Genomic DNA, 13,325 nt, shown 5'->3' with positions numbered 1-13,325 from the left:
CTCTCCCTGCCTTACTTATGCACACAGGACAGCACAGTACGTGCACATATGTGTGTCTGTGTACATGTGTGTGTCTGTGCACATGAGTGTGTGTGTGTGTACATGTGTGTGTGTGTGTGTGTGTGTGTGTGTGTACATGAGTGTTTGTGACTTGTATCACCATACCTATGCACACAGGGCAGCACTCTCCCTCGGGGATGTAGAAGTTGTCACAGTCGAGCTCGGCACACTCTGCCTTGGAGCAGAAGGAGATGCCACCGCGACACTGGCACAACCAGCAGGCGTCCATGCGGTACACCTCGCCCTCCGAGTACTCCTTGCCATTATGGGCACACTTAGGGGAGACTGGAGAATACAGGGAAAGGGGAAAAAATAAACTTTTACTATTTACTTTTTGTTAGGTGAAAATTCACCCTAGTTACCTCAGGACTCCGGAGCTGCATATAAGTATATTTATTAGACAAACAACAATTGCAATTGGGGCTCACTCCCAGCACAAGGCTGAAAGTGAAGCAATATTAAACACATCGCACAAGGTTTATATAGACAGAAGTTTAGCATTCAGCTGGGAAAACCACGTGGTGGATTTCTGACGTCTGAGGCAAGGATGGAAGTTTTGCACAAGGTCGGAAGAAGCACAGTTCGACCCTTCTTATCACTTCTGGTCTAAACATGCTCTTGTACATATGCAGACTAAGTGGCACCTAATAATCTAAGTTACACACACGCAGAAACACAGAAAGTCATTAACAGTGTTTAGAAATTATCTCGATCACTTTTAATGTCTAAACTTTTTAACATAATTTCACTTTTTATATCTATTAACACTTTTACCCAAAACGACTTGTAATATAAATACGCAACACGTTTTATGACTGTGTGGTCTCTGAAATCGAAATCCATGGTATTGGTGTTGTTAGCACCTTGTTCTACTAGCTGAAGGAACAACTTATATGGCCTCCACTGTTGTGTTATGATTAGTCAGGTCTAAATTAGTCAGTGCAGAGTTAGGGGTTTGATCAGTCTGTCACGGTTTCTGATGGGGGGGGGGGGGGGGGGGGGGGGGACCTGATAAATGTGAGAAATGTGTTTTGGACAATGGCTGCTTCTGCACTGAAATGAACCGCTTTAAATGGAGTAGCATCAGTGTAGTGTTGGTCCCAGTCCAGAGTTACTGGCCAAAGGTCCTACACTTTGAGGAAAGGAGAACAAGAGCCTATTGGCTTTGATGGGGTGGGAGGCGGGGCTGTGCCAGCCATAACATTCCAGATTAAGTGTAGCAAATGTTGTGATTGGCTGTACATGCTTGCCAGAGTGCCCCTGCCCAGGGTCAAGAATTCCAAGATGCCATTGTTTGGCGCCTCGGCAACTCAGACAGTCGAGCATCAATCTTAAAGGAATTAGCTTAGAAACTGCACTGTCACAAAAGACATTATGCTTGATAGTGCCTCTGCTAAATGACTAGAAGGTGATATCTATGATGACTCAATTAAGAAGCAGTTAAGCCGTTGGTGTTCACTTTTCCCTTTCCATTAGACATTATCAGTAAAGTCTAACCTCCACCAACAATGTTCTGGGTACTTATTAAACAGACCCTACCATTTACCAGTGATTTACTGTCCTTCCGTGCTCCGTTTTCTCTCTCTTTTTTTTCACTGCTTCTTTTTTTGTGGGGTCAGCAGTTTTCTGAGGCTTAAGAGGCGGGAGGGTGTGGGGAGGGGGCTGGGGTGGGGGGTACAGAGTCCAAACAATGAAGCCAGGCCTGGTTAGCGGGAATGCGGCGCAGCTATGTGAAGTCTTGTAGCCGGTGCGCTGGGTTAAAGAAAACAGGAGCAGGGGCCAGAGCGATCTGGAGGTCGGGAGGCTGAGCCGCAGACGGCAGGCGGCCCGACGCTAAGCACCGGAAACCTCCGCTGTCTCAGGGACTCAGGGCCAATGAACAATGGCCGCCGCACGCATCGCTGGAGACCGATAACAACGAGCGCTGAGCGAACGCACGCAATGTTCCCGGGGCTATCTCACACAACACACAGACACACACATGCAAGCATTCACCACACATGCATACATACATATATACAGTATATATATATACAAGTGTGCGTGCATACACCATGAATATACACACACACACACACATGTGCGCATATATGGACACACATGCACATATGCAAGCATTCACCACACACACACACACACACACAAGCGTACACCATCCGTAGACACTCACATGCATACACACACCTTGCAACAACAACAGCACAGCACAGCACCGAGAGGCCCCAGAGATAGAGGAGGCCCCTGAGGGCCCCTACAAAACTCCCCCCCCCCTCTGATGTAGAGCTGCTCTCTGATGCAATAACACCCCAAAGGGACTCATCGTATGGACAGGAGGTGTCCAATCTCCCATGGACGTGAAGCCCCTCCACTCCTCTGGCTCTGCACAATGGTTGTGAGCCCAACACAATGATGGCCAGTCACGGGGTGTGTTATGTAACAGTCAGCGGGGACAGGCGGAGGGGGGGGGGGTGGTAAGTTCTAATGTATGTCAGAACAGAAGGAAGTGCAGTTTGAGTGGAAGATACTGTAAATGTGTGCAGACTATAAACTCCCTTTTCATTCGTTCTTCCTTCCTTTCTCTGGCACATGATTTTTCTTTTTCTCTCTCTGTTTCATTCTCTCTATCTCTCTCTCTCTCTCTCTGCTGGATTATCTTTCTCTCTCTCACTGTCTCTCTGATAGCAGACATGGTCTAAGACTGTGATTCGAGCATCTGTGGACCATACTCTGACTGTAGATCCAAAACATGCTGCTGACCCCTTCAACTCTCCTGGACCAGTTTGTGCTCTCTAACACAAAGCAGGTGGGCTCACTGAGTTGAAAGTAAAGTGAGGGGTTTGCCTTGCACCCCCCCTCCCCCCTCCTCCCCCCTCATCACCCCAACCCCATCATATCCCTCTACCACATCGCATTTAAGGGAGGGGACGGGGCTGGCTCTGATCTGACCAGCAGCACTGTCCACCGCTATCTGGACAATCTTTCACGTGCAGCATGGCCAAGCAGAGAAAATTCAATAAGCGCTTTTTTGCCGAAGCTCGAATCAAAAGGCATGGCAACATTTGTAACGCTCGGGAAAACAATAGGAAGTCACTTGACAGGATGTACACATATGTGATTTCCGCAGGGTTTGTTAACACTAATCCCCCCTCCCCTGAAAAAAAACCCCTCACACACCACTAATGGGATTCCAGGCATACTTTCCGACTTATTCCACCGCATCTGAGAGAGTGTGGACAGAGCTGCATGAAAAGTGCTTAAATTTGACGTTTAGTTAGCCGGAACCGCCCAAAATCATTTATTACAAGAGGGAGAAAAAAACAAGTCAAGTGTGTTTATCATTTCCCACAAGCAGCCATTCAAATGCTGAATGTTAACAAAGGATGTTTTGTTCCCTGCGACACTCATAAGCCTCTACTGTAAACATTCTGAAGCTGCGTGCGGTTGCATTTGTCACACAGCTAGCAGGGCATGATGTGAGAGAGGTTCAGAGCATGAACTTGAACTTGAACATGAACAACAATTAAGGATTTTAAACTGTAATGCAATTCACTTTTGGATGAAACAGTCCAACTCAATCCAATGCGTATCTATAGATAAGAGCGTCTCTTTACCATGCAAACACAGACTCCACAAAGACTCCTGCATGTTTTGAACGAAAGTTGTGTTTACACTAACACAGCAGTGTATGCAAACAGTGCAGGAAGGAAGCAGCAAGTGTTTTGCTAAAGGCTAAATGATAGAACGAGCCAGACAGTTGATAAACCTGTCACTCTCTCACAAATGCACACACACCACAAACTAACCACACACACATACAGACAGAAAGGAAAGAGTGAGTGTGTCCTGATACAGCAACACCACAGAAGCCCGATGATGTGTACATTTACTTGTCCATGCCAGTGTCTTAGCTGTGTGTGTGTGTGTGTGTGTGTGTGTATACATGTGTGTGTGTGTATACATGTGTATGTGTATGTATACATGTGTGTGTGCGTGCGTGAACCGCCGCTGGTGTTGGGGCGCAGTCACGCGGGTGCTAAAGGCCAGTGCTGAGGGGCAACAAAAGGGCGTGAAGCCTGAGCCTCAGGAGCGGAGCGGCAGACACTGCTTATCCAAACAATGATCCCCCGCAGCCCCGCAGGCCAGCCATTCAGGGGCCCGCCAGCCCGAGCCTGCCCCAAACCATTAGGCTACGGCCGCCCGCCCACCCAACCGCCCGCCCGCCAGCCTGTCCGACCGCCCGCCCACACACCCAACCGCCCACCCATCCGTCTACCCTTCTGTGCAGACAAACGCACACAAAAAGCATTCCCATACATGACCTGCTGAACCTTCCCTTAGTCTCCCCTCAAACCAACCCCGCCGCCCCCCCATTCCTTCCTTCTCTTCCTCCCCCTCCCTCTCTTTCTCTCTCCTTCTGTGTCTCCCTCTCTCTCTGTTTCTCCCATCCTCCATCTCTCCCTTTCCCTGTCTCCCACTCCCTCCCTCCCTCCCTCTCTCCCTCTCTCCCTGTCTCTCTCCCTGTCTCTCTCTCTCTCTCTCTCTGTCTCTCTCTATAGCCGTGTGAGTAACAGACAGGAACTCTTTGACACTGCGCTTCTGTAAGGGAGCAGGACTGGTAGCCTAAGCACTTTTCTGGTCACAGCGCTTGTTAAGTCCATTAATTCCAGGACACGGCACACATTTAGGGGAAGGCGCAGGGGCCAGAATGGGAATTTGTTCTGTTGGTAAAACAGTGAATATTTGCAGCTAGCGCAGAGTAAACATGCCGGGCCCCCGGTCCACTCCCTAGCACCGCGCCGCACCGCACCACACAGACACGCCACAGCAAACAGGAGCCCCCCCCCCAATCTGTCTCTCACCGCCTTTCCCTCCCGTGGTTGTGTGTCTCTCTGTCCTATTTCTCCATCTGCCATCTCCTCTCTCTCTCTCCTCTGTCTATATATGTCTCTTCCATCTTTCCTCTCTCTGTCTCACCTCAATCTTCTATATTAATCAGTCTCCCCTCTCTCCCTTACTCCTCCCCCCCCCCTCTGTATTTACCCATCTCCCTCTCTGTGTTTTTCTCACTCCACAACACATGAATGTTTTTCTTTTTCACGCTGACTTCTATAACTCTGTCCATCACTGTTCCAGTCTCTCACTGCATCCTTCTCTTCCTCTCTCTTTCTCCCCGCCTCCCTCGTTCTCTCTCTTCTCTTTCTCTTTCCCCTTCTCTCCATCCCCATTAAGTGGGCATTTTAGTATGTACTCCACCCACCCCACTACCAGCTCATCTGGCTTCATAAAGCCTCTCTGATTGGAAACCTCCCCTTCGTCCTGCTTAACCCCGGGTTAGTTTGTTTGTGACTGCCCCCCTTCCCAAAAAAACAAAAACAACCACAGCTTCTTCTGGCTACAGGGGTGTGACTGCTTTACTCCTGGCCCAGCTGTAATTACTGATTACTGTAGCGTCCACAGCCCTGCCTTTGAGCCCAGCCCAGGACACGACCCAGACACGGGCCAGTTCAGGCCCAGCCTCAGCCCAGGAGGAGTTCCTTGTGGACAGCATGAGCGCTCCAGAGGGTGCTCCAGAGGGCGGGAGTTCGCATGGGGAAGAAACCAGCCCTGTGCAAACATGCTGGATGTGGCCTTTAATGAGGCAGTGGCTCCATGACTCTATGAGCTTATGCACCAAGAGAGAGTGTTCAAACTAAGAGGAGAGTGGTAGTGATCCTACACACACGCACACGCACATGCATGTAGACATATACAGTGCCCTCCACAATTATTGGCACCCCTAGTGAATATGAGCAAAACAGGCTATAAAAAAATATGTCTTTGCTGTTTATCCTCTTGGTCTTTCACTCAAAATATTCACAAAAATCTTACCTTTTCATTGAAGTAAAACTATTGAAAGAACAAAAAACTGTTGACATTAAATAAATATTTTTCCCCAAAACATGTGTGCCACAATTATTGGCACCCCTTAATTTAATGTTTTGTGCAGCCTCCCTTTGCCAAGATAACAGCTCTGAGTCTTCTCCTATAATGCGTGATGAGGTTGGTGAACACATGGCACGGGATCTGAGACCATTCCTACATTATCTCCCTAGATCCTTCAGATTCTGAGGTCAACATTTGTAGACTCGGCTTCAGCTCATCCCACAGATTTTCGATGGGGTTTAGGTCGGGGGACTGTGATGGCCATGGCAAAACCTTTATTCTGCGGTCGGTGAACCATTTTTGTGTTGAGTTTGAGGTGTGCTTCGGATCATTGACCTGCTAGAAGGTCCAATCACAGCCCATTTTAAGCTTACTGGAGGGGGCTGTTAGGTTTTCATTTAATATCTGCTGGTATTTGATGGAGTCCATGATACCATGTATCCTAACAAGATGTCCAGGGCCTTTGGAAGAAAAACAGCCCCACAACATCAAAGATACGCCACCATACTTCATATTGGGTATGGGGGTCTTTTCTGTATGGCTATCTTTCTGTCTACACCAAACCCACCTTTGATGTTTGTTGCCAAAAAGCTTTATTTTGGTCTCATCTGACCATAAAACTCGGCCCCATTGAAAGTCTGACTTTTGGCAAACTGTAGGCGCTTTAGTTTGTAGTTGATTGACAGCAGAGGCTTTTTTCTGGCAACCCTCCAAAACAACTTGTGGTGATGTAGTTGGCGTCTGATGGTAGTTTTGGAGACTTTCTGACCCCAAGACTCAACTCACCTCTACAATTCTCCAGCTGTGATCCTTGGAGATTCTTTTTCCAGTCGAACCATCCTCCTCACGGTGCATGGGGTCAATGTACACACACGTCCTCTTCCAGGCTGATTCTTAACATCTCCTGTCGCTTTAAACTTCTTAATTATTTCCATGATAGTGGAAATGGGTATTTTCAACTCTTTAGAGATTTTCTTGTGTCCATTTCTTGATTTGTGCAGCTCCACAACTTTCCGTCGCACAAATCGTCACTGTGTTCTTCGGTCTTTCCCATAGTGATGAATGACTAATGGAATTTGGCCTGTGTCACCTCATATTTGTACACCAGTGGAACAGGAAGTCATGGTTGACCTCTTAAGAGTTCCTTATCAAACAGGTGAACTTAAAAATGTAAAACATGACTGGAAATATACTTCAGTTAGATTTTAATTATAAGATTTTTCTAGGGGTGCCAATAATTTACTTCAATGAAAAGGTAAGATTTTTGTAAATATTTTGAGTGAAAGACCAAGAGGATAAACAGTAAAGACTTATTTTTTTATAGCCTGTTTTGCTCATATTCACTAGGGGTGCCAATAATTGTGGAGGGCACTGTAGATGTGTGTGCATGTGTGTGTGTGTGTATGTGGAACTGTCTAGTGCATCCAGATTTATTAAAAGTTCACTCCACTTCACTCTAAATTCATGCTCAAGACGGTACACACAGGGAGTGTTAGTTTTCAGTCTAGACTGGGCAAAAGTTCATTCCACAAAATAGCAAGTACAAAATATATATATATAATTAACTCTGCACTAACTTAATAAGCCCCATGGTATATGCTACAAAAACACATGACATACTATGAATACATACATGTGAATAAATGTATAACTGCTATACTATATCACTGCTTATGCGAGTGTACAGTCTAGAATGTTCTGTGTGTCGGCTGGGCAGCAGCACCCTACCTCTCTGGCACTCATAGTCATGGCAGCAGTCGCCGGGCGTGCCCGTGGCCTGGTGGAGGGGCACGGCCTTCTGGCCGGCGGGGCAGAGTGGGGGCGAGGGGCACGTGCCACAGGTGCAGTGGGGGGGCAGGGTGGGGCAGCAACCAGCAGGGGGCGTGTAGCTGAGCGTCAACACTGAGTCACCGGGGCACTCGGGCACGGGCAGGGGCGCGCACGTGACGCCGGCACACTTCAGCTCCTCTGAGGGAGGGAGAGAGAAGGAGAGAGAGTGAGTCAGAGACACAAAACAACAAAAAAATGCACACAGGCAAATATAAACACACACGTACACGTACACACACACACACACACACACAGACACACCCATAAGACTCAGGACTCACACAAAAACATGAGACCAGACCCAAGCATATCCATGCACACTCACACAGTCACTCACACACACACACTCACACTCACACACTCACACACACATGCTCATTCAGAAACAAATCCTTGACCCCATCCATTCACTAACAGCTCTTTCCACTTCACTCAGCCTTAGACAGTAGCCATACTGTTCATCCTGGGGTATGGTAGAGGAGGAGGGAGAGAGAGAGAGAAAGAGAGACAGAAAGAAACACTAAGAAAGAGGGATAGTTGAGGTGGAGGTAGAAAGAGGCGTAGTGACGACGGTGCTAATATTGCGTTGCCGCGGCAACGGTCACTAGATCTGGTTTTGCCATGGCTATGACAGCTTTACAGCATCCTGTGCGGGAGATCCCAGAGGCAGACGTGACACGACGGGGATTTCAGCACTTCCTGCTCCTAAACCCCACGCAGTGGGTGCAGTTTAGAGACCAAACATACACATCCTCTCTATCTCTCTCTCTCTCTGGCTCTCTCCCTCTCTCTCTCTCTCTCTCTCTCTCTCTCTCTCTCTCTCTCTGGCTCTCTCCCTCTCTCTCTCTCTGGCTCTCTGGCTCTCTGTTGCTCGATCTCGTGTTCAGCTTCCTCTCCTACTCCTCTCTTACAGTTACCTACATTCTGTTTTTCCTTCCTTTCATTCTCTCTCATCACAGTGTGTGTTCACTCATTATACTCATTCACACTATATCCTCTCACTTTCTCTCGCTCGCGCTCTCTCTCTCCCCCCCTTCCCCTCTCTCTCTCTCTTTCTCTCTCCTCTCTCAGTCTGACCAGTCACCCTGCTCTGTGTTCTGTACTGTGTGTCTGCGTGCCTGACAGGCCTATTTTAATCCCCCCCTCCACACACACCCTGGGAATCGCTCCCTTCTTCGTGCACCAGGGCCAACATAATCGCCCCGATACCCTTGTTAGGGGGTGTGGGGGGCCGGGGGGCCCGGGGTGTTCGGGGGGGGGGGGCTGCGGCGAAGGCTCCTGGGTGTACTTTGGAAGGCGTTCAGGAAAAGAAAAGTGCTGTGGCCCCAATCTATGCCGCCATTGTGGGGGGAACAGTAGCGACCTCACAAAGCTTGGATTACGGTCGTCTTCGGCGCTGTTTATTTTGGGTCTACCGTGTCGGCGTAATGTATGCACGGCGCCCGGAGCGGAGGGGATGGGGCCGCGCAGACAGACGTCCTGTCCTATAATTGTCAGCGGCTAAGTCGTTTCACAGATCGCAACCCCCAACCCCAGCACCTACATACACACACACACACCACTTGTGTGCACACATACAGTACATGAGCACACACACACACACTCACAGACACACACTCATGACCTTCTCTTCTCCTCCTCTTAAACACAGTGTAGGTACATGGCTCTTTGGTGGGACGCCCAGGCGGGTGGTGTCTGGACGAGCTGAGTGTTGGGGCCCCAGAGGGGGTGATTGATGGGATCTGTGACTGAGATCTGGGATGGGATAGGATGGGGGAGTGGGGGGGGGGGGGGGGGGGGGGGTAATTACAGTGCAAACCTCCATCGTGCCTCTCTGCCAATCCTCCAGGAACAGGAATGCTTCAAAACTAATAAATTACTAATTGCCTCGTAAGGACGGGCAAACGAAACCTTCATGGTTAGATGGGGCGGTGGTGGGGGACCAGAAACACGCCTCGGAATCGGGTTTGCATACTTCATGGTCGCGGAAGAATCCGGATGAATTGAAAATTGCATCAGGAGGAGATGAGATGAGAGCTACCACTGGGGCTTCCTGAGGCTGGTGCTGGTCTTCCTGGGCTCAACTTCTGGTTTGTTCTCTCTCTCTCTCTCTCTCTCTCTCTCTCTCTCCTCTCTCCTCTCTCCCATGTCTCTTACTGTTTCAAGTATTTACTCTGCTTCCCCCTTTCTATCTTTAAAAGTAAAATTCAATTCAGTGTTTTTGTGTTATTCAAAGCATGGTGACAAGCAAAATCAATTGAAGACAGGAACATTACCAGTGTGGCATGAGTAAAATATATTAACAATCAGTCTCTTTCTCCCCCTCTATCTCTCTGCCCATTTATCTCTCTCTCTCCCTCTCTCCCTCTCTCCCTCTCCCCCTCTCCCCCTCTCCCTCTCTCCCTCCCTCCCTCCCTCTCTCTCTCTCTCTCTCTCTACTGCTTCCCATGGCATGGCAGGGCATGCAACTCGACCCTTTCAGAGGATGTACCCAACAGGCTGACATTTCAGGGCACCGTAAGCAGATCCTTCGGGTCTTTGCCCACCAGATGGTAAACTGAAAAGCCTCCTCGGCTGGGTAAAGCCCCGCGGTGTTGCCCAACATCAGAGGTCCACCCAGCAGGCTCCTTGGAGGCGATCCAACTGGGGAGCGACGGACAGGGGACGGGAGAAAGTTAACTGGGCTTTGGCGTAGTGGCGCCTTCCAGCGCGCACACGTGTGGCATGTTAGCCTTCCCACTTTACAGCAAGCAGCCTGCGGTTTCATGTCAACGTGACACAGAGGAGGAGAAGGAGGAGGAGGAGGAGGAGGAGGAGGAGGAGGAGGATGGTGAGGAAAGTCAATGTCTGGGAGTGAATGAGCAAGTGGGTGTGATGAGCCCAGAGTGTGAGAAGGAGACAGGTAAACCTGCAGAAGGGGGGTGGAGAAGAGGGGAGGGGATGGTCGGGGTGGGTTCATATTTGGGTAAGAAATATGACAGATGAGGTTGAGGATGAAGGAGTTGCTGAATAAACACGGCAGCGAGCTGAGGTATCTGCTCTGAAGCATGTACACTGGAGACCTGGACACTGTGTGGGCCAGGCACAGAGCTCACATTGATAACCCTGAATAGTGTCATACAGAGAGAGAGAGAGAGAGAGAGAGAGAGAGAGAGAGAGAGGAGAGATGGAGGGAGGGAGAGAGAGAGTGAGAGAGAGAGAAATTTGTGTTTTTAGATTTCTGAGAAAAAAACAGCCCATTCACACCTCCCTGCTGATGACATAACCAACGGCCATTTCTAACGGTTTCTAGCTTAATCCTCTCACTTTGAAATCCTTCGTTACCTGATGCGTTTCCGCATGCCCCTCACCTCTTCACACACACACACACACACACACACACACACACACACACACACACACACACACACACACACACACACACACACACACACACACACACACACACACACATAAACCCCTGGCCGTTGTGGACGAGCTTTATGGTTTGTCAGGCCATAATGAAGCACTGGACTGAGACGAGGGAACAATACACAGAGCAGCTGTTATGTAATGTTTTCATTAAACATAATCATCCCAACGCTGGATCATCACGAACGCTCTTTCACAGGGCCTCTGCGGGCTATTCGAGGAAGCGAGAGACCCCCAAAAAAGACCTAGCTGGAAGACTAGCCATTGTCATTGAAATGAGTGTAATCTGAGCAAGCCACACAAACCATGGTGGTCCAATTATAGTAATTGTTCAAGGGGAGACAGTTAAGGACACGGCAAGCCAACACAAAAGGACAGGAGGGGGACGGAGTGAGATGTGTTTGACCCCTACCACCGTGCACATAAAGTGTGTGTGTGTGTGGGAGGAGGATGTGTGTATGTTTGTGTCTGTATGTTTGTATGTACTGTGTGTTTGTGTGTGTGTGTGTGTATGTTTGCATGTACTATGGGTGTATGTGTATATATGTATTGTGCGTGTGTGTTTGTGTCTATACGCACTGTTTATATGCACGGTGTGTTGATGTGCATGTGTGTGTACTGTGTGTGTGTGTACTGTGTGTCTGTTTTGGGGGGGGGGGGGTGCGGCTGGAGTGGTGTAATTAGCCAGTCGGCGGCCACAGGAGCAATCTCTGCATTACAATAGTGGCTATTCTCCAGGCTGCGCAAACAATGGCACAAAGGCCTCATTTGGCATGTCTGATCAATCCTTTCTGCCCCAGAGACAGAGAGAGGAGACGTGCCCAAAAAGGGCTCCTGCTGGAATGGTTAAACACCAAGGAGCGCCTGGCAACAGACACGCATAGGGTCTGTTAAATACGCTGGGGTGCTCTCATGCACACATACACACGCCCACTTTCTCTCAGACACACACACACACACACACATAAGCACATACACGCACACACGCACACACACACACACACACACACAAGCACATACACGCACATACACGCACAGTCACACACAGAAAAGTGAACATGCTTACATAATAGAGATGGGATAGGTATTGTATTTCAAACCCCAGCCCTTACAAACACATCACCTACAGATGAGCATTCACAAACAAACACAGACAACGACAGTGTGTATGTGTGTGTGTGCGTCAGCTCGGGTGTAGTAAGGGGGGGTCTAACAGAGAGGTGGGGCAAGGAAATCGTTTTACTGCTGCTGAACAGACTACTGTAAACAATGCATATAGATGGGCTCTCTGAAACTCATTCACCAAAAGAAAAACACCTCTTTGTAAATGAGAGGTTTTTTCCCCCCCTCTGTGAGGGCACAAGGCCAGCACTCTTCTCGGGGGGGAGGGGGGGGGGGGGGGGGGGGCGGCTGGGGCGGTGGAGGTGGCGGCCCTCCCAGGCAGCGTAAGGCTCTCTGCTCTGCTCTGCTCTGCTGTTCCCTGCTCGCGCTCGGTGCTGCTCATGGCCCCTGTGCTGCTCGGGCTCATGGAAAAAAGCGCACAATGTGAGTTCTGTTCGCCCGCCGCCTCTGGAAGCTGCTCAGCACAGAACAAAGCTGTCTTAGAACAGCTGCGCTCTGACGGCGAGTTTTTTTTTTTCCTGCTCTGGTGTATGTGTGCGTATGTTTTATGTGTGTGTGTGTGTGTGTGTGTGTGTGTGTCTATTAATGTGTGTCTATACGTATGCTATACGTGTGTGTGTGTGTGTGTGTGTGTCTGTGTCTGAGTGTGTGTTTGTCTGCATGTCTATATGTGTGTGTATGACTTGGTTTATTATATACCTTATGTTGTGAATTGGACATCGGGTCTGTTTCTCATGCAAGCTGTGCAGCACTGGCTCATCGCCTGCTGGCTGGTGTGTGTGTGTGTGTGTGTGTGTGTGTGTGTGTGTGTGTGTGTGTGTGTGTGTGAGGGAGGGGCAGGGGTAGTCTGGTTTGAGTGCTGTGTTATGGGGAGGGACCCTACCATGAAACAGCAGCACAAGGATGCCAGTGACTAAGGTCAAAGATCAGGATGAGAGGAGTCTGTTGAGTTAATAGCGATCACTCTAAGGACACATAGC

The 13,325-nt window shown here is 49.2% G+C and overlaps 1 protein-coding gene across 2 annotated transcripts in view; it reads right to left on the bottom strand.

The window, feature by feature from the left end:
* The window catches only part of LOC105908181 (cysteine-rich motor neuron 1 protein-like), an 82,322-nt gene that overhangs the window by 23,137 nt on the left and 45,860 nt on the right, over window positions 1–13,325 (bottom strand). For both annotated transcript variants that reach the window (XM_031580098.2, XM_031580097.2), the window contains 2 exons: window positions 7,711–7,950; window positions 166–345 (listed from right to left, as the gene is read on the bottom strand). In XM_031580098.2, coding sequence (XP_031435958.1) covers window positions 166–345; window positions 7,711–7,950 — 420 coding nt within the window. The remainder of the gene's footprint in view (window positions 1–165; window positions 346–7,710; window positions 7,951–13,325) is intronic.

The sequence above is a fragment of the Clupea harengus genome, chromosome 14, assembly GCF_900700415.2.
Source record: "Clupea harengus chromosome 14, Ch_v2.0.2, whole genome shotgun sequence".
Lineage (NCBI taxonomy): Eukaryota > Metazoa > Chordata > Actinopteri > Clupeiformes > Clupeidae > Clupea > Clupea harengus.
This window is presented reverse-complemented; position numbering and strand designations above follow the sequence as displayed.